General features: G+C 39.4%; 1 protein-coding gene across 5 annotated transcripts in view; it reads right to left on the bottom strand.

Annotated features, from left to right (window-relative positions):
* CPAP (centrosome assembly and centriole elongation protein) overlaps window positions 1–20,040 on the bottom strand; it is a 46,604-nt gene extending 26,564 nt beyond the window's left edge. Inside the window, exons 1-8 of one of the 5 annotated variants that reach the window (XM_076009571.1) lie at window positions 18,325–18,532; window positions 17,250–17,340; window positions 11,392–11,901; window positions 10,101–10,224; window positions 5,814–6,080; window positions 3,303–3,414; window positions 2,309–2,411; window positions 559–2,179 (exon numbers count right to left, since the gene is read on the bottom strand). In XM_076009571.1, the coding sequence (XP_075865686.1) occupies window positions 559–2,179; window positions 2,309–2,411; window positions 3,303–3,414; window positions 5,814–6,080; window positions 10,101–10,224; window positions 11,392–11,835 (2,671 nt within the window). In that variant the 5' untranslated portion in view covers window positions 11,836–11,901; window positions 17,250–17,340; window positions 18,325–18,532. The other 4 variants (XM_012778609.3, XM_012778608.3, XM_076009572.1 and 1 more) reach the window with 4 other exon arrangements.
* Between the last annotated feature and the right edge of the window lie 1,403 nt (window positions 20,041–21,443).

The raw sequence follows: 21,443 nt of genomic DNA, 5'->3' as shown, positions 1-21,443 counted from the left end.
AGTATGAATTTAAAATCCATCAAATCAACTGACTACTACACAGCCATTAAGTGGAATGAAGCAGATGAGTATATGTGCTAGAACAATCTTCAAAATTTATCATCAAGGTGCTGGCCAACATATAAATAGCATGTTTTCATTTGTGTAGAAAGGAAATAACACACACACATATGCTTTTATATGCATGAACTCTTTAGAATATACAAATCAAACAGTAATGCTGGTACTCTAGGAAAAGGGACTAAGACCAGGACTGGGAAAAAAAGAAAACTTAGAAACAAATATTATCTCACTTAATATAAAGTGATTAATTTTAAAGCCTTGGGAAAGTCAAAACATAAGTTTAGGTTTGAAAATTCTGAAAGCACAATTCACCTGAATCTCTTACACTAGTGCCTATTATTAGGATCCACAAAATAAATCAAATTTTCACAAATCACCCATTAATTTGACTTCAACTGAGCAACAAGTTAGGATCTTAAGCATTCTGACAACATACTAATAAAATAAATGTTAAATTTATAATTTTGATCCATACTTCATAATGCTCTGACTCACCAGCTGGTTGTTCCTGACTTAACTTGGGTTCATTTCCCAAGTGTGAATCTGACTTTGGTTTCGGTTTCAAAGAAGGGAAGAATTTCATCATCAACTCAGATGGAGGAGGAGGACTTCTGCTCCTCCGGGACTTGTTCAGGTCTTCTCCCTTCTTGACTGGTGCAACTTTCCTTTTTACTGTTCTGTCCGGGACACAGGTTTCACTCTTAGTAGGGTAGTGTGTCTCAGGCATTCCATAAATGCCTTCATCCTTAATAACATTATGTTGACATGAATTCTCTTCGAGGTCGGTCCAAGTTCTTTCATCGTCAAAGTCGATTTTACTCACACTTAGAGATGAGGATCTTCTTGGGGACTCAGACACTTTATGTTGTATGCTTTCTATTACAACAGACTCATCACTACTATAATCTTTATCAGACAAATCCAGATCAACATCTCTTCTTTTATCTTCTTGAGTCCTGGTGTCCCTAAAAGGCCCCCTGCCATCGCAGTCTTGTGGACTATCCTCTCTGCTGCTGAAACCCCTTTCTCCATCCTCAGTCAATGGTTTTACGGTAACGTCAAGCTGCTCCTCAGAGTCAGTGCTACTGTCACTGTTGGTAACACCTTCATCATCGCTTGCATTCCATCGAGTCTGATTTTCAGAAGTACTCTTTTGGAAGGCTTTCCTATTAATTTCACAAGACTGTTCCCTCAATGCGTCAGGTGAGGACATCAAGCCAACCTGTTTGGGGGTGACCTCACGCACACTCTTATTCTCACGTGCAGCATGGTCCAGCTCCTCAGTGTGGTTACCCTGAATTATAGGATCTGCCGGATTTGTCTTGTGCCGCGCAGCTTTGACAGGGGTGGAAGACATTCGGTGACCTCTGCAAAGCTGCTGATCCTTTTCTAAGATTTTCAGCACAAATGAGGAATTACTAGAAAATGATATTTCATCAGCAGCTTTTTCTAAAAACAAAAACTCATCTAATTCCAAATTTTCCTTTTCTTTTTCTCGTTCCCAATTCTCTAACTTTTTCTGAAGAGAAACGTCAAGAGAAGATTCCACCTCTTTCATGGTCTCACTTATTGAGCTCTTAGAAGCCACACAGCTGACAGGCCCTGTGGAAAGAGGAAGCCTGTCTTTACTCTGTGTCTTAGTCCATGCTTTGCAACCAGTATCACAGGGTTTTGTATATTCAGGTACATTTTCTTTATCATTAGATTCAACTTTTTTTTCTAATTTGATCTGGTCTCTAAATTGTCCATCACATTTCTTCAAGGTCTGTATTTTCAATCCTGATGGAGAGAAATTTTTCCCATTATTACTCTTAAGCACTTTTGGCTTCTGACTGAGGGTGACAGAACCACTCTTGGTTCTAGATTTATTGTCCTTTTTAACAGTAGGGTGCTCTACACACAGTTCTTTATTTATAAGAGCAGTTTTCCGCTGGAATTGTTGTCTGTCTATTTTAAACAGAAGTTGGTCCTCTGAAGTGCTCTGGTTAGTCACTAGTTTGCTTTCTTTTCCTTTTTGAAACTTAGATTTAGCATTAGTAAATCTAGCTAAACCTTCTCCTCGTTTTAAGAATGGTTGCTTTGGTTTTGCTTTGATTAGCAATGATCCTTCTGCGTCCTAAAATAAAAGGACATTATTTGAATTAATTCTGGTATATCCAAGTAATCTCAAAACTATTTTTAAAGCAAATTACAATAAATCTCTAAAACCTTAGAATAATTGAATCAAAATAGTGCAAATGCTAACCCTTAGCTGTTTTTGTTTCAGTTCTTGTTCTTCCAACCGAATTTGTTCTTCTAAGTAGTCCTCAAATGTCTGCTTCCGTTCTCTGATAGCAGCTTTAATAGGCCTAATCATAAAAACAATTATTTAACATGCAAATCATAATGTGTGAATATTTTACACTTAGTGTGCCTGATATAGACACCCTTGACAATACTGAGAACTAACCTTTTACAAAGTCAGGGACTCCCTTTAAGAATCTAAGGAAAGCTACAATCCCCTGCCATGACCAAAATACAGAAATATACAATACTCTGCACGTGACTGAGGGGTCCTCAAGAACCCTTCTGAAGTCCATCTACTAACTGTAAATTAATTTTTGGAGTAACATCGTTATGTAACTTTAAAATATATTTCAAAAATAGTTCGTTAAATATGCATGCATTTTTTAAATTAATAAAGGTCCTTACAATGGAAGTAGAGCAACTATCAGAAATGTAATTTTGTCCATATAACGTACATTAAAATATTTCAAATGCATAATAAAATAACAACCTATTTAAAAGATGAAATACTTTATTTTTGCCATAACATTTTTTAATTCCATAACCAAACTATTCATTATAATTTATAAATGACACCAAATGTGAGACTCCAATACTTAATTTTTCTCTTCTCCAAAATAGGATTCAACTATTTGAGAGAAGATTAATTTTATACAGATATTTCTCTTAAATTAAAAAAGTTTACTCAATCCTTCCAATGCAACGTCAAAGCTACTTTGATGTACCTCCTAACCTCCTCCTTTAGTCAACAGTATGTGATGTTGTATCTTCAACCTTATACTTAAAAACATATTCAAGAGACTGATTAGTGACAACATGGTATATTGAAAAAAGCATATTCAAGAAAAAACAAAAAAAGCATGGATATTTCAAACAAAGAAAGTACTCAATAATAAAGACTGGCTATTATATTAAACTGGCACAGTTCTTATTCCTTTCAATATGAACAATACCTTTCTTCAATATTAACCACTTCTGAGGAATCACCAATTTTTTTTAAGTTCATGTCATTCCTTTCCTGAATTTGTTCCGTCATTTTCTCCCAACATGATAAAATACCTTCTCCTAGGATAAAAATTAGGAAGAATTTAGTTAAAAAAAAAAAACAGATTAAAGTCTTAAAACATGAGAATTTTACAAGTTACTATGCTAAAAAGAATTTTAATTAAAGTATGCCAAAGATTTGAGAACACTCAAGGATTTCCTTAATATGATACAGAGAAATCACCAAACCTAATTGAGATATTTGACATTCTTCAAAAGCTAGTACAATGAAAAAAAAGTGTGGGCTCTTCTAGTATAAAAAAGACTAAAGAGATAACCAAGCATAATGCATGAATTTGACTGGATATGCATGAACTTGATTGGACTCTGGTTTTTTAAAAAAACACCTTTAAAAAACACTTTTGGAATAATAGGTGGAATTCCAAAATGCACTTGAATACTAAGGAATTACAGTTAATTTCCTCAGGTATGACAACGGCACTGTGGATATATAGATGAATGCCATAATTTTTACTTGATGCATACTAAAATAATTGGAATGAAGTAACATGATGCCTACATGTTATTTTCCATGAAATGGTTTACCAAATTATACACATATAGATATATAGGTACAGATATAGAGATAAATACAGATATACACACACATACATACATACATAGAAAAAGTAAACAGGCAAAATATTAACTGCTGAATTTAAGTAGTGGGTATATTAGAAATCATTGCAGTGGTCTTTTCAACTTTTCTGGATATTTAAAATTTTCCAGGCCAGGCACGGTGGCTCACACCTGTAATCCTAGCACTCTGGGAGGCCGAGGCGGGTGGATCATTCAAGGTCAGGAGTTCGAAACCAGCCTAAGCAAGAGAGAGACCCCACCTCTACTAAAAACAGAAAGAAATTAATTGGCAAACTAAAAATATATAGAAAAAATTAGCCGAGCATAGTGGCGCATGCCTGTAGTCCCAGCTACTCGGAGGGCTGAGACAGAAGGATCACCAGGAGTTTGAGGTTGCTGTGAGCTAGGCTGACACCACGGGATTCTAGCCCAGGCAACAGAGTGAGACTCTGTCTCAAAATAAATAATAAAAAATAAAAAATAAAATTCTCCAAAATGAAAAGTTAGGGAAGTATATTGTATATAAAAAAGAAAAAGAGGGGGGGGAAATGGGCATTTATTGAAACCTTAAAATCTGTACCCCCATAATATGCCGGAAAAAAAAAAAAAAAGAAACTGAAAAAAAAAAAAAGAAAAAGACATTTGAGCTTTCCATACCAAGGAATTAAATCTAAATTAGGAATAGGGCATTATGCACAAAGGTGCCCAATCTTAAATAGCAAGTATAGAACCTTTTGTTATATTATTTGTATTTTCCTATAATTTAACTCAAAGGAGCACATTCATGAAAACACCATTACAATTAAAAATTAAGTTAAATTTTTAAAATACTGGAAACAATTTTGTCCTACTACAAAGAACATAAAATACTAATATTTCATGGTTAGCATAATAATCACAACCACTAAAATTATGGTTATGAAGACTACAGAACATGCTAATAAGAATTTTTCATGTTGAGTAGGAAAAGGACACAATACTATTATACAAAATTTTATGATTACAACAATGTAAAAAAAGGGGGTGGGATTGGAGGAATGAGGCAGGAACAGGACTTAAAAAGTAGACTAGAAAAAAATATCCCCAAAATGCCCAGTGAGCTCCATGAGTTCATAACATCAAACACTGGGCACCACTTCACCAGCAGCGATAGGCTGGGTGCTAAGAATACAAAGGACAGAGAAGACAACCCAAGTGTCTGGGTTAGAGGGGACTGCTTTTATGAGTAATTAACTCCCATCACCAATCTATTTCTCACATTTCACATTTTCCACCAGGTCACCCACCACCACCACCACCATACACATTTTTAAATTAACTCCAAGCTATTTCTAAGCTCTCAAAGAAAAACAGTACATGCAGAAGTCGCTACATCCCTTTCTGAAGACCCATGCTACCATACAAAGTTTGAAGTTAACATGAGCATAGCAACTTCTTAGAAAGTCAAACCCTAGTCCAGTTCTGGGTCCAAGCCAAACTCTGCAGCCCTGAGGCATGTGGGACGTTACAATTAAAGCTATAGGAGACAGGAAAAAAAACAAAATGCAGAAAGAGCCAGGCACCATGGTGAGAGCCTGTAGACCCAGCTACTTTGGAAGCTGAAGCAGGAGGACTGCTTGACTGCAGGAGTTCAAGCCCAGCCTAGGAAACATACCAACACAGTCTCCAAGAAAATACAAAATAGACAAACATAAAAACAAAACCAAAAAAAAAAACCCCCCCACAAAAACCAATACAAAATAACATAAAGCCAAAAACACACAGAAAGGCCTTCTCTTGTCTTACAACAACATGGTAATACGGTTAGTCAAGTACAGGAGAAAGAAACATAAGTAATTCACCTGAAGGATGGTTATGGTTTTCTTCCTTCAAATCATTTCTTTTTACAAGTGCTTCTTGATACTGTGCGTTTTTTGAAATTAAGACAAAATCTTGATGAGCAGTTCTACAGAAATTGTTTTGTTCATCGGATAAAAGGTTGGAAGAGTGTGTCTTTTCCTGGATTTGATTCGGGAGGACATACGGTGGTGAGAAGGGCGTGGCTCGCTCTCCTGTCCCTGAATTTCCTGGAGATCTATGCTTCTGATCATCAGGCACCAAAGTCAAACCTTGTAATTAAGAAAATCAACAAAGCTGATAACATCCTTCCACATTTCCTCTTCTCTGCCCATCAGCGACCCCACCCCACAAAGTCTTCCCCATAGTGATAAAAGTATTTTTTTTCTCCCTATTAGGAAACAGTATTTAACAAAATCATGAAACTTTCAAATTCCAAAGTGAACTTCATAAAATTTTAAGTGAGAGTGTATTTAGACCAGACTTTCTATGCAGACAGCATGGGCACAGCAGAGCTGCAGCACCACCTAAGTCCAGAAGGCCACTCCTGTTCCACCTGCGAGAACACGGCAGGTGTCAACTCTGCAGCCCAGTGATTGGCGCATTAGCCACACAGCACAATGCAGATTATGATGCTAACAATCTGAGTTGTTCCCTAATAAATAACTGCCCTTTACACTTCGCCGGGTAGTGGAATTATGGGTGACTTTGCCCTTTTGCATTTTTCTTTCATTTCTAAGTTTTCTGTATTACTTTCTGTTTCTTAAGTCTCTGCTTTTGAAATAATGAAAAACAGAGAAGGTATTCCTTCTCTCTATCTCGAAACCATACTTCTTTTTTTTTTTTTGAGACAGAGTCTCTCTTTGTTGCCCGGGCTAGCGTGAGTGTCGTGGTGTCAGTCTAGCTCACAGCAACCTCAAACTCCTGGGCTCAAGCGATCCTTCTGTCTCAGCCTCCCGAGTAGCTGGGACTATAGGCATGCACCATGCCCGGCTAATTTTTTCTCTATATATTAGTTGGCCAATTAATTTATTTCTATTTATAGTAGAGATGGGGTCTCGCTCTTGCTCAGGCTGGTTTCGAACTCCTGACTTCAAGCAATCTGCCCGCCTCGGCCTCCCAGAGTGCCAGGATTACAGGCGTGAGCCACATGCCCGGCCGAAACCACACTTCTTAGAGGGCAGCTGCGCCGCCCGAGAGCCCTGGTTCTCCAAGTGTGGTCTATATACCCTTGCAGGTCTCCAAGACTATTTGAGGGCATCCACCAGGTCAAAATTATTTTCACAGAATATGCACCAACGGTGCAAAAGCAAAATGGAAAACTGCTGGAGCCTTTGCTCAAAGCTGGACAGCAGTGCCCGAATCCTAGTGGTCACTGTATTTGTCACCACCATGCACTTATAGTTTTAAAAAAAAAAAGTTTTACTTAAGAATGTCCTAATTGGCCGGGCGCGGTGGCTCACGCCTGTAATCCTAGTACTCTGGGAGGCAGAGGTGGGTGCATGGCTCAAGGTCAGAAGTTCAAATCCAGCCTGAGCAAGTGCGAGACCCTGTCTCTAGTAAAAAAATAGAAAGAAATTAATTGGCCAACTAAAAATATATAGAAAAAATTAGCCGGGCATGGTGGTGTTTGCCTGTAGGCCCAGCTACTTGGGAGGATTGCTTGAGCTCAGGAGTTTGAGGTTGCTGTGAACTAGGCTGATGCCATGGCACTATAGCCTGGGCAACAGAGTTAGAGGGTAGCTCTGAGTGAGAGGGTAACTCTGTCTCAAAAAAAAAAAAAAAAAAAAAGAATGTCCTAATAAAGTAGCAAAAAATTAAACCTCAACCACTAAGCACATGTATTTTGAACATTTTATCAGACAAAATGGGAAGTATGCACGATTTACTTCTGCGGCAAACCAAGATGTGGCTGTGCCATTAACTGCAAACACAACTCGCTGCTTCTTTTAAGTAACACCATTTTTACTTGAATGAATGACAAATTATGATTATTTAAATGTGGTATTTGGCAGACATTTTCTTAAGAAAGAAACAAGTGAGCCAGTCACTTCAAAGAAAACAACTGACAGTGGTTGCATTTTGGAAAACACATCCACCACCATGATCTTAAAAGCTTAACAATTCCCTAAGGTTTTTAAGGTGTGACTGGTGGTGATACTGAGTGTAGTATGTTAACACTTTCAAGCTATACATAATTTAGTGAACCACTATTTTCCAAACGACCAATGTACCAGAACATGCATCATTAAAAATCCACTCAAAATGTCAAGATATTCAATATATTTTAATGTATTAATTATATACTATTTAATCATTAAATATACTCAATATAATAGAGTACATAGTAAAAGTTCATTAATATAGTTTCAGATTCCATAACTGCTAAGAAATGACTACTTGTTGAGTTAAGGTAGAATATAAAAGAAGAATAACCACAATTACTGAAAAGGCTACTAAAATACTTCTCTCTTTTTTCCAATTATATATATACCCATGTGAAGTTGGAATTTTTCACATAGCAAAACAATATAATTCAGGAGACTGAATGCAAAAGTAGATATGAGAATCAGCTGACTTATTATAAGCCAGAAGTTAGAAACTTTCAAATATAAAAACAATGTCATTTTTCTCACTGACTTTTGTTTCAGAAAAGATTTTTCACTTAAAAATGTGACTTACGATACCATGTATTTGGTATTATTTTAAATGAATTAGTCTTTAAATGTCTGTTTTAATTTCTAATGCAGTAAATTATTGATAAATATAGCCATATAACAAAAGTTCTTTGAGGTCCTCAATAATTTAAGAGTGCTACAGGGCCCTGACACCAAAAAGTTTGGAAAACACTGCCCCAAAGCAAACTGCTCCATGACTGAATGGGGCTAGTCTTACATTAATAGCTTTGAAATCTGCTTCCCTGTCACTCTGCCATAGTGCTGGTTCTACTGTAAGTATCATAGCTATTATTTAAGTGTCTTGAGTATCACTCTTATGTATTCCATAAGGAAACCTCAAATCATTCAACTATTTTAAGATACACACCACATGTTCTCTATCCTCTCCTAAATATATCCAAACTTCCTAAGCCATTCTTTGCTAGCAATTTCTCAAGACCACAACCTATCTCAGTCCTGCACCCAGCCACACTTTGCACACTGATTTGCCAGTGTCTTTTCTTCCTTGTATTCTCAATGCCCAGCACACCTCTGAACAGAACAGTCACCTTCCAGAATCAGTAAATGTGTCTCTTAAAAAGCAGCACCAAAAGCAAACACACTGCCCTAGCTCACGGTTTTTCAAACTGTGGGACAGAATCCATTATTAATTTTATCATCAGATGCAACAAGTTTGACTGGCATTTTTTTTTTTTTTTTGAGTCAGAGTCTCCCTCTATTGCCCAGGCTGGAATGCTGTGGCATCAACCTGGCTCAAGTGATCCTACTGCCTCAGCCTCCCAAGTAGCTGGGACTACAGGCATGCGCCACTATGCCCAGCTATTTTTTTTCTATATATTTTAGTTGGCCAATTAATTTCTTTCTATTTTTTGTAGAAGCGGGGTCTCGCTCTTGCTCAGGATGGTTTCGAACTCCTGACCTTGAGCAATCCTCCCACCTCTGCCTCCCAGAGTACTAGGATTACAGGCGTGAGCCTCCATGCCTGGCCATGACTGGCATTTTTTGAAATGACAGAATTAGAATTAACAAAATAGAAAATATCCTTACTACATGCCAGGAACACCAATAAGGATTGATAATATGAAATTTCTTTGTCATTATAAGTCATGATTTTAAATATTTTTGTTACTATAGGGTATGGTAAGAAAACTTTCAAACCACTGCTACAGATCACATTTCAACAGTTTTTTTCCCTGATTAGTACAAGATGCTGTCTGTTAACTGATATAGCAAGCAACAGAATTTGTCACCTACTTCCACAGAACATATGTTTGGTATGGTTCGTCAGTTGAACAAAGTGGCTCCTACGCATATTTACTTTTACGATGCCAAACAGTTTTCATTCATCAGGCAGGGGTTGGATACCAGTAGCTCTAGGCCACATTTGGCTTTCCTTGCACAGGGCAGGGCAGGCACACTTCAGAATACCACCTGTCCCAGTTATGTTAATGTTACACCACCACCATTTCACACATCCCTACTTGGCCCCTAAAGAAATTGGAGTTTACAGCATATGATAAAGAAATGACAGAAATGACCTGTCAAACAACTACAGGTGAGAAATGCACATAACCGTTTCTCATGGCACCGAGGCTCTGTGTAAGCCAAGCGTACCTGGAAGTGCGTGCTGCCCAGACACCATGGTGAGCAGCTTCTCTTGTTCCTCCATGAGTCTCTGCAGTTGCTCTAACTGTTGCCTTTTCAGTTGTTCCTGCTTCTTCTGTTGTACTTCTTTCAGCTTTTTAAACATAAAATTAACTTTATTAAACCAACTTTACATTTCTCATGGACTCTTGCTTCTCACATTTATCTTAATCCCTCTATCTCCCTTCCCATATCTTCCCTGATAAAAAGTTTCAGAGAGAGATCGGTAAGTAACAAATCTGCCTTTAAAACTCTAAAATCCACACCCAGAACGCGCCCAATCTCTTCTGATCTCAGAAGCTAAGCAGGGTCGATCCTGGATAGTATTTGAATGAGAGACAACCTGGAATACAGCATGCTACAGGCTTTTTTTTTTTTTAAATTCTAACAAAAAAAAAAACCCTCTAAAATCCAATTCCTAGGACAGTCCACACTGCCGCCTCAGCCACTCGTGGCACCCCACGGCCACAGCACAGGCCAGCAGCTGCCCTGACCCCACACACCCATCGCTCGTGGCGCCCCCGCCCCCTGGGCCAGCAGTGTTAAATTTAAATAAATAAAATTAAATCCAATTCCTTATGAAGGAAATTATAACAACTATCTCAACTAAGAAACAGAAAGAGCTATATAAACCCTTTGATACTTAAAAAAAGGATGGATCAGAGTACATCAACTTTTTTCCTCTAATACTTGATCAATCATTTCTGACCTAGTTTTACCAATGAGGTAGCAACTTAAAGATATAAACTCATGGCCAGGCGCAGTGCTAGGCCTGTAATCCTAGCACTCCGGGAGGCCGAGGCAGGTGGATTGCTCAAGGTCAAGAGTTCGAAACCAGCCTGAGCAAGAGTAAGACCGCTGTCTCTACTATAAATAGAAAGAAATTAATTGGCCAACTAATACATATAGAAAAAATTAGCTGGGCATGGTGGCGCATGCCTGTAGTCACAGCTACTAGGCGGACTGAGGCAGCAGGATTGCCTGAGCCCAGGAGTTTGAGGTTGCTATGAGCTAGGCTGACACCACGGCACTCACTCTAGCCTAGGCAACAAAGCGAGACTCTGTCTCAAAAAAAAAAAAGAAGATATAAACTCACATACTAAACACATTTTAACGTTTCAAATCAGACAAAAGGAAAAATCTGGCGTTTTGAGGACTTTAGAGTAAAGGAAAGAAACAAGAAGACCTGGAACAGATGATTTACTACATAAACAGAAACCCGCAATAACATGAATACATATTAGGCCAAATCCTACTGTACCTGTTCAAGTTTTTTAAAAAGTGGGTCTTTGTAAGCCACTTCTTTGAATTCATTTGCAGGATCTGGGATAAAGTTAAGTTTATCATCTTCCTGGTGTGCAGGAGCATCCTGACATGCTGCTATTTGTGGTCCATTTTTAATTAATGGAAAGACTGAATGGGTTTCAGATTTATCTGACTGTAGTTTGTAAGGGCTGTTGGACTCCAACCTCTGCTCTTCATGAAGTGAATCTTCTTCACTTATAAAGCTGAAGCTATTAGAAAGACGTGTGGCTTTAATAGGAAAGCTGGTAGAAACGTCCGCAGCTGCTCGCTTTTCTTCATCTGCTTCCAAAATGGGAAATTCACGATTTAATATAACCCCAGCCCGGGAAGGATTCGCCATCCACTGGGCTAAGAAGTTCTGCCCACTGTTTAACTCGGAAGAGGCTGGCATCAGGAACATTTTAGTCCAATGATACTATTATATTTAAATAAAGTACAAGCTAGAAGAGCTATTGATTTCCAACACCTGCAGACAAAGACAGCCAACAAAAAGCATTAATTAAAGCTATTAGTTGTTCTATCCAAAATGAGCTCAAACCTCAACCCAGCATGAAAATTTACTCAATATTTCACATACAGCATGAAAATTTACTCAATATTTCATATACTGAAGACTTTAACCAGCAAAGCAATTGGGCACTAAGACACATAGGGTTGTTTTTTTTGTTGTTGTTTTGTTTTTTTTGAGTCTTAAAAATTGTAAGGTTTATTTCAGGTGGGAACCCAAAAAGTATGTATAGGACAAAATGTGGTTAATGCAAAACTTAGGCTTATAAAACAATAGCCGCAGGAGTCTGGAGAATCCCCAGATGTTGTAAATCTAACAGCCAGCTACAGCCAGCATTCCTCCCCCAACGCCTGTCCACCACAGGGATGAAGTCTATCCCTCCTCCCCCGCTCTCCTGATAAGGACAACCCTGGAGCTGAAGGACAGATATGACTGGGGCAGGGGTCCTAGGAACTGGTTGTTTAAAAAAAGAATGTATTACAAGCAGCTGTTCTGGCCCACTTACTTACTCCCCCCGGGAAAAACCCAAGGCTCTCCCCTTTTCTCTTGTGGATGCTTTTCGCCTCCACTCATCCGCACCCTATTAGAAAAGCTATTAGATGCTCAAAATAAACAGCATTTTGCTACACATGAGGCTTCGTGTGTCTCTCTCTCGGATCTGGACCTAACAAAAATATCCAAATTGAGTGTATCAAAAACCTAAGATCCCTTCTGATCTAATCATTCAATTACTCATGATTTTATACAAGTGCTACATCAGTCGAACTAAACTGGGGGACCTAAAACACCTTCTAAGGTGTTTGTTTGTTTTAACAACAAGAAGAAAAAAAATCTACCATTCATTAATGTCAGATATTACCCACACTAAGCACTTTCCTGCTCTGGCCCTAGTCTGGCATTGACTCTTTGGCCAATTGGGGAACCCGTTTTCTCCCTAGTTCCAGAACAAAATCACTACCACCACCCACAGCTTTTCCTGCCACATGTTTCCTCTGTTCCTTCCTCCCCTGTCCCCCTTCTAACTCCTCACCCACCAGGCAGCCCCTCATTTGTATTCCTAGTGGTCATATAGTGACATCACTCTTTTAGCATCTATCTCATGATAAATGGTATTTTGCTTCCATGTTCATACTCTGCCAACCTGTGGAGATCCTTTAAGATACCTTATATTCACTACTGCCAAGCACCACGCCTAACAGATAGGATAAACTTGATAAATGTTTGTTAAAATTAAGTTAAAATAAATCAGAACTACTCCCGTGTTTATTGCAGCACTATGCACATTAGCCAAGATTTGGAGTCAACATAAGTGGATAAATGAATAAAGAAAATGTAGTGCATACACACAATGGAATGCTATTCAGTCATAAAAAAGAATGAAATCCTGTTATCTGCAACAACATGGATGGAATTGGAGAATATTATGTTAAGTGAAACAAGCACAGAAAGACAAATCTCACATGTTCTCACTCATATGTGGGAGCTAAATATTAAAATAATTGATCTCATGGAGACAGAGAGTAGAATGATGGTTACCAGAGGCCAAGAAGGGTAGCAAGCAGGGGGGATAAAGTGGGGATGGTTAATGGGTACAAAAATACAGTTAGATAATTAGACAGAATGAACAATATTTTGTAGCACAACAAAGTGACTAAAGTCAACAATAAAGGTATACTTTAAAATAACTAAAAGAGTGGAATTAGAATATTCATCACACAAAGAAATCATAAATGCTTGAGGTGATGGATACTCCAATTGCCCTGATTTGATCATTACATATTGTATGCCTGTATCAAAACATCAAATATACCCTATAAATATATACAACTATTACGCACCCATAATTAAAAATAAAAAATAGTAAAATAAAATTAAAAAATAAATCAGAATTAAGGTTAAATTGAAAATACATTATATACTATAAAGTATTCTTTGTGTTCCATGTTTAAAAATTACATTGACTCGTGCATAAGATATCCACTCTATGAATTACGAGGCTTTAAAATAACCAAATTCCTAGTGTAACTTTGTCACTATGTGACAGATATACTTAAATAGGACATCACAGAGAAGATAAGCTCTTCCCCTTTGTATGTCTGATTTCACTCAGCTAACATTTATTGAGTTCTTACTCTGTGCCAGATATTGTTTTAAGGCCCTGGGTACATAGGTCACAAATCAGAGTCTTGTCGGGAAAATACACACACAAGTATCGTGTTTTCCTGAAAATAAGACAGGGTCTTATATTTATTTTTCCTCAAGAAGACACCCTAGGGCTTATTTTCAAGAGATGTGTTATTTTCCCCTCAAAGCCTCAGCTTGCAGCATGCACAGGATGGCAGGACCTGACGGGGGAGCCAACCTTGTTGGTGGGGCTGCCCACACCTTTCTGGTCACCTCTGGGGTAGTAGCTGTCACGATGGGGCAGATAAGAAGGGCTGCTTGTCTTCTTTACCGCTTAGTGACAACATGCATGGGTTGTGCAGATGTGCTGCGTAGCCACGCCCATCACTAGGTCTTATTTTCAGGGTAGGGCTTATATTGCGCAAATGCTTAGAAATCCTGCTAGGGCTTATTTTATGGGTAGGGCTTATTTTCGGGGAAACATGGTATATCAACATAAAAGTCTTCATCCTCCTCATCTTCACTTTGAGGAGGATGAGGAGCATGAGGAAGAGGAAGGGTTGGTCTTACTGTTCTCAGGGGTGGCAGAGGCAGAAGAAAATCTGCATATAACTGGACCCTCAGAGTCCAAACCTGTGTTGTTCTAGGGTCAACTATAATGAGTCACCTACATCAGAACTAAATGTCCAACAAAACATTTTATTTATTTTTTTTTAGCATTTAGTTTTGTGCAAGCACAACCAACAAAACATTTTTAAATGATTGTGAACAGGATCTGAGCTTTAGCTTTGGCCAGCTATGAAAAGCTTGGAAAGAAAAAAGGAGGGGGGTGTGAGAGAGAAAAATAAATGAAGAAAAAAAACATTTTTAGATGGAGAGAAGATAAAAAATTATTTCAGTTATGAAAATTTTCTTAGAAAATTATGAGATTAGAGAAGCTATTTTAATTAAAAGAGTAAAGAAGATATTTCCCAAAAAGTAAAAGATCCTCAATGAAGTGACCAAACAATTGTCTACAGACCTTTCTATTAATAACCAAATTCAAACTGTAAAAAATTACAAGTATTGGCCGGGCACGGTGGTTCACGCCTGTAATCGTAGCACTCTGGGAGGCTCAGGCGGGAGGATCGCTCAAGGTCAGGAGTTCGAAACCAGCCTGAGCAAGACCCCGTCTCTACCAAAAATAGAAATAAATTAATTGACCAACTAAAAATATATATACAAAAAATTAGCCAGGCATGGTGGCGCATGCCTGTAGTCCCAGCTACTCGGGAGGCTGAGGCAGGAGGATCGCTGAGCCCCGGAGATTGAGGTTGCTGTGAGCCAGGCTAACGCCACAGCACTCACTCTAGCCTGGGCAACAAAGTGAGACTCTGTCTCAAAAAAAAAAAAAAAAAAAAAAAAAACCAGCCTGAGCAAGACTCCCGTCTCTACTAAAAATAGAAAGAAATTAATTGGCCAACTAAAATATATGGAAAACATTAGCCGGGCACTACTCAGGAGGCTGAGGCAGGAGGATCGCTTGAGCCCAGGAGTTTGAAGTTGCTGTGAGCTAGGCTGATGCCATGGCACTCACTCTAGCCTGGGCAACAGAGAGAGACTCTGTCTCAAAAAAAAAAAAAAATTGCAAGTACTTTTCTTTAGCTTTATATATGTGGTACAATATAAGAGACACTGACCAGTTACTACCAGTAAATATGTTTTATCTCAAAGATCATCTAAATTCAATTCATAATCTTAAAAACTGAACCTGTAGCATAGATGTTTTTAAATATTTTATCTGACGGAAGAATTTCAGCTAGATATGAAAATTAGTTTCTATCATGGCAAATGGTGTCATGTTATAATGTCAAAACTCTGGATTTAATTTTACAAGAGACTGTTCTTCTTTCCCTTGTTGCTTCATTCCACTGTTTCATTCCACTACACACATTGAAAATTCTTGTGCTTGGTTTTCTGAAGCAGAATGCACGAATAGCATCATGGATATAGTCCTTAAAATTGTTCAGTACATACATACAAATGCTATGAATCACCAGTTTATAGAACTGTTAAAAGAAATAGGAGACAGTGAACTTAATGATATTGTGGTTTTTGCCATTTCTCCCTGGTTGAATTATAGAAGGGTTTTATAAATGCTTACTGTACTGTTAATTGCAACTAAAGATTTTCTTGGAGCAAAAGGAATGCTCGCAAATCATTCAATAACTGAAGACAAACTGGCAATGTGACATATGTCTTCTCACTGATATCACACTTTGGGGGCCACAGCTATCCAGACATTAAAAAAGAACAAAGAAAAATGGTTGCCGCAAGCAACAACATGGCTGAGTAATGATGAGTGAAAATGAAACAGAAATATACATGTTTCCATTTATATGAAGTTCAAGAACAGGCAAAATAAATGCACAGTTATAGAAGTCAGGCCAGTTACCCAGGAAGATGGGGGTTGTATTGACTGTGTGAAAGTTGATCATACAAATTGGATTATTTTTGTCAGAACCAACTAAAACAGTCAAGAGGCCAGGGATAAAAAGTACTTAGGACACTTAACATTGCTCCAAGAGTGAAATTCTCTGCAAGTGTAGCTGCTGAAACTGCCTGTTATAAACTGAGACCAGTTTCATCTCTAGCTATTGAGATAACTTGCAGCAACTCTTGGACTACTTTAGCCCACCGCCTTTGCTCACCAATCAAACTTGCCAGCTCCCTAGAACCTTACTAGTGCCAATGAACTTTCTCAAAGAGCCCTATGTAACATTTCTCTTTTTTATAAAACCTCCAACTTCTCTTTGTTCTAGACATACTGAAGACAACCCAGTCTGCACATATGCCCAAACTTAAATTCTTTCTTCTCAAATAAAAATTTAGAGATTCTTCTCTTCATTTTAATTTTGACTTCCACAACTGGGAAGGTGAATACATGAGGTGTCTACATTTGGCTGTACTTGTAAGATTAGCACACTTTACTGTACATCTGTTATTTTTGAATAATTTTTTAAAATCAGTTATAATCAAACTAAGTCTAACTGCAATGGAGTTAGAAACCTATCTAAAAATGTAATGACTTTTCTTCAAAATCAACCAGATAAACTTGCTTAAATTTCAATGACCTTACCAGGAAATCTTTTGAAATCTACATTTAGAAAGGAGACAAGCTGGCCGGGCGCAGTGGCTCTCACCTGTAATCCTAGCACTCTGGGAGGCTGAGGCAGGAGGATTGCTCAAGGTCAGGAGTTCAAAACCAGCCTGAGCGCAGAGACCCCGTCTCTACTATAAATAGAAAGAAATTAATTGGCCAACTAACATACAGAGAAAAAATCAGCCGGGCATGGTGGCGCATGCCTGTAGTCCCAGCTACTCAGGAGGCTGAGACAGGAGATCGTTTAAGCCCAGGAGTTTGCTGTGAGCTAGGCTGATACCATGGCACTCTAGCTGGGGCAACAGAGTGAGACTCTGTCTAAAAAAAAAAGAAGAAGAAAGGAGACAAGCTACAAGATCAGTTCATAGCATAGAAAACTATTAAAGAAAAATTCCCTACTAGACTGACAAGTGCAAGTACTCTTGTCGTGCAGCATTAAGACATTTCTTCCCAAATCTCCACTCAAAAAAAAAAAAAACCTCCATATTTTCACTTCAATTTCATGACTGCGATCTTAAAAAAATATATTTAATGTCAGCAAAAAGTATAAAAACCGTTTCACATGAATCTGCTACTTATTACTGATACTAAGATCTTGGTAAAGGGACTCAAGATTTTACAGATATCAAAATCTGATGAACATCAGTGCATGCATGTCAAACTCATCAAACTGTATGCGTTAAACATGCGCCATTTCATTGCATATCAATCATACGTCAACAAAGCTGTTTTTAAAAACCTGACAAACTAACAGCCTCGAAACCTCCAAAGGGTGCTAGGTAAAGATTCTTTAAAACAATTTGGAAAAAAGATAAATCCTCTATACGGTGGGGGGTGGGGGAGGGAAGAGAATACAAACAGCAAATTCAAAGCCACTCTTACACCGTAAGAAGTAACTAGTTGGTGTGGGAGGTGATTTATCAGTCCCCCCAAACACAACACGTCCTTGAAGGCTTCCCGAGAGAAGCCCTTGACGAGGCTGAGCGAGACCGGCTGACAGAGGACAGCGGGCATCGCCACCTCGCCACCCCTGCCGCAGCGGACTGCGACTACCGCAATACCGCGCCGCTAACGAAAGCGTAGGGCCGGGCCGCAGCCCAGGCAGCGAGACCCACCTGAGGGGCAGGCTCCCCGGGCTCCGCGAAGAACAAAGCAGCGCTAACGAGCGAGGCCGCTGGACCGCAGCGGGCCGGCGCCCCGCTCCCTCCGCGCCCAGCCGAGCCACCCCGAGCGCCGAGCCCCGAGCGGGGCCCTCCCCGCCCACCGCCCCGGCCCCCAAAGGCGCGGGGCGGCGGACAACGAGCTCCTCAGCTCCCTTCGGCCGCGAATTACCGCTCCGCAGTGTCCCGGCCGCTCGGTATCTCGAACCTACTTCGGAGTCGCCAATGCATTTACAAATGAGCCGCCACACTCACCGCCTCCAGTCGGAGGCCCGCCCCCACGGCCAGGGCCCGTCCCCGTCCCGAGGGCTCCGGGGAAGTGTAGTTCCCACCGGCGCATTTGCGCTTAGGCGCGGGCGCCGCTGGGCCCAGGCAAACTACAACTCCCAGCGACCACAGCGGCGACGTTGCCTAGGGGATGGACGGCGCGCCGCCTTCCGCCGGGGCCGCGGGCAAGTGGCTGCCTTCGGCGGGCGGCGAGGCGGGACGGGGAACAGTTTCCCAGCGCGAACTTCCGCGGTGGGCCTAGTCCCCAGCTCCTCACACTTTAGTAAACTAAGGGACGCCTAAGCGAGCAGTGGGTCCTCCTGTTCCTGGCAAAGCCAGGAGCGTAGAGACTCAAAGCTAACCTAGAGACCCGCCGAAGCTTTTGGAGGTTGTTTTTGTTTTTAATCTTTGGCTGGGTGTGACTTAGTAAAGGGAGAAAAAAGGGCCGCCTGCCACATAATTTCATACGGGGATGATAACCCTGAGAATTCACTCCAAGATAGTCATCGCTCTCTAAGATGGCTAATGGGTGGTTTGGCGGTGTGTCCATTAAATACTGCAACCATTTATTTTGAATACTAAAAGTGCAGAATTCAAGAAATGGTTTTTCAATTCCCACAGCCTTTTAATCTAGGAAGTTACAGTACCGCAAGTTACCACAGGGTACACACCTGGCTGCATGTCGGTTTAATTAATCAACAGTAGACCAAGTAAAATTTTAAAAGAAATCTAATGAAGTGCCTGCCAGGTATACCAACGAGTATAATAAATTGAAACAAACTCCCACTAAATTATACACAACTAAAAACATTTTACAGAAATTTGTTCCCCCAAACTCTGTTTTGCTTTCTACTGCAAAAACAATCCTTCTTCCCTAAATCAAGGTTTTAGTTTTGTTTTTTTCAATTTTTTTTTTTTTAATTTTCATTCTGGGTAAGGAAACCACAGCCCAAGACTTCCAAGATCGCACAACTATTTAAGATGCTGGACAAGGACACAACAATATTCATCTTCATTTATGATAATAGCCCTTTGGCTTGAAAGCATGCCCAAAAGTCTCATCATTTTTCTTAAAATGTGTGTCTTTGAAGATAATCCTTTATAATATCCTCTACTTTTTGTGCCTATCTTTTATTCTTATATATTTTAATATAGTTTAACATTGTTAATTGAAAAAATGAATGGGTCTTTTACTACACTCCAGTCTTAACCGGCTATTAAGTTAAAGTTCTAATTTATAAGTTTTCACCTGTACCCAGGTAATTCTCAAAACTGCCAACTAAGCTTGAAGGGTCCTCCACATCCATTACAAGGTGGAAGGGGTAGAGGGGAGGAACTTCCAGCTTCTACTCTGCCAGTTTCAACCTCATTAGCTGCTCCTATCCTTGTTGCATCTTCAGGTATTGCCACAGAGAAACATTAGACTAACAGCTCCCACACAGGGGCTTTAGCCTCAAATTATCCATTATGATATAATCCTTTATGCTGTCCTATAAGGCAGGAGAGCATTATCATGTAATGGTTCAAACCCAGGCTTTGGAGTCAGGCAGGCCTGGGAACGAATCCTAACTTAGAAGTTCACAAGAGCTTTGTAGTCTTCAGCACTCAACCCTTCTGAAACCGATCTTCTCATCTGCAATATGGGGGTATTAATAATGATACCTCCTTCATAGTAATGTCAAGAAGATTACATGAAAAGAAAGAATATATATATGAAATAGCATAACACCTAGCACACAGTAAAAAGCCATTGAGCAGGAGGTTTTTTCATCTTTATTGTGACTTCATCTATTGATGAAATCACTTTGTCTGCCAGAGCCGAGCTCTACTGGTCATGTCAAATGGTGTGTGAGATACAGAATAATACTTATGTTATTCCAAATTACTTGGTAACAACTATTTTAACAAAGTTGATCCTGGGTATGAAAGATATTCAGAGAATTGAGAACTTTTCATTGCTGGACTGCTGGTAGCAGTGACTGCTCTATCAAGAGAGGACAGAAAGGCAAGCTTGGCCAAGGGGCAATCCCCAAGGCTGGGTCATCCAGGCTAGGAAAGAGTACCTCCGGCAGGTGGGGGAGATACTGAAATGCAAGTATCCAGCCTCTAGGCAAAGGCAAGAAAACTTGTAGCCTATATCACCTGTGGGAAGACAGTGAGGGAGTTCCTCACCAAGGCCCCAAACTTCACATTTCTAGAATTTTTAAAGAAGTTTCTAAGAACAATGTTGGATGCTGAAATAAATCTCTTTCCAAAATCTTGACATTTTAATATGGATAAAACTATTGCTGGTACATTGGACTTGAAGCAAAAAGATCATGGAAACCTGTGAATCTACACAACAAAGGGACTATCACATCCACTACATTCTAGAATGCCTGACTGATGATGTTGAATAGACAATAAAGGAATTCTGGCCGGAATCTTGGCTATAGCAGCAGAGCAATGCCATGATAGTTGTCACACCTGTGTTTTTACTTTCTGCTTGAAAATAACAATAGGGGGCCGCCTACCCTCCTCCCCAGGAGGACTCGGGTCCCACATGAAAAATAATTATATAAAAAATTAAAAAGAAAAAAAATAATAATTGATATCCTTGCATAATGGTCTGATGGTTTTTCAAGCATTCTATATGTTTGTATACTATTACATATTTTTATTTATAGTAGAATTTTTTCTATATATTTTTAGTTGGCCAATTAATGTCTTTCTATTTTTAGTAGAGACAGGGTCTCACTCTTGCTCAGGCTGGTTTCAAACTCCTGACCTTGAGTGATCCACCTGCCTCGGCCTCCCAGAGTGCTAGG

This window comes from Microcebus murinus, chromosome 13 (genome assembly GCF_040939455.1).
Source record: "Microcebus murinus isolate Inina chromosome 13, M.murinus_Inina_mat1.0, whole genome shotgun sequence".
Taxonomy (NCBI): domain Eukaryota; kingdom Metazoa; phylum Chordata; class Mammalia; order Primates; family Cheirogaleidae; genus Microcebus; species Microcebus murinus.
The sequence above is the reverse complement of the archived record's forward strand: the minus strand, read 5'-3'. Positions and strand labels throughout refer to the sequence as shown.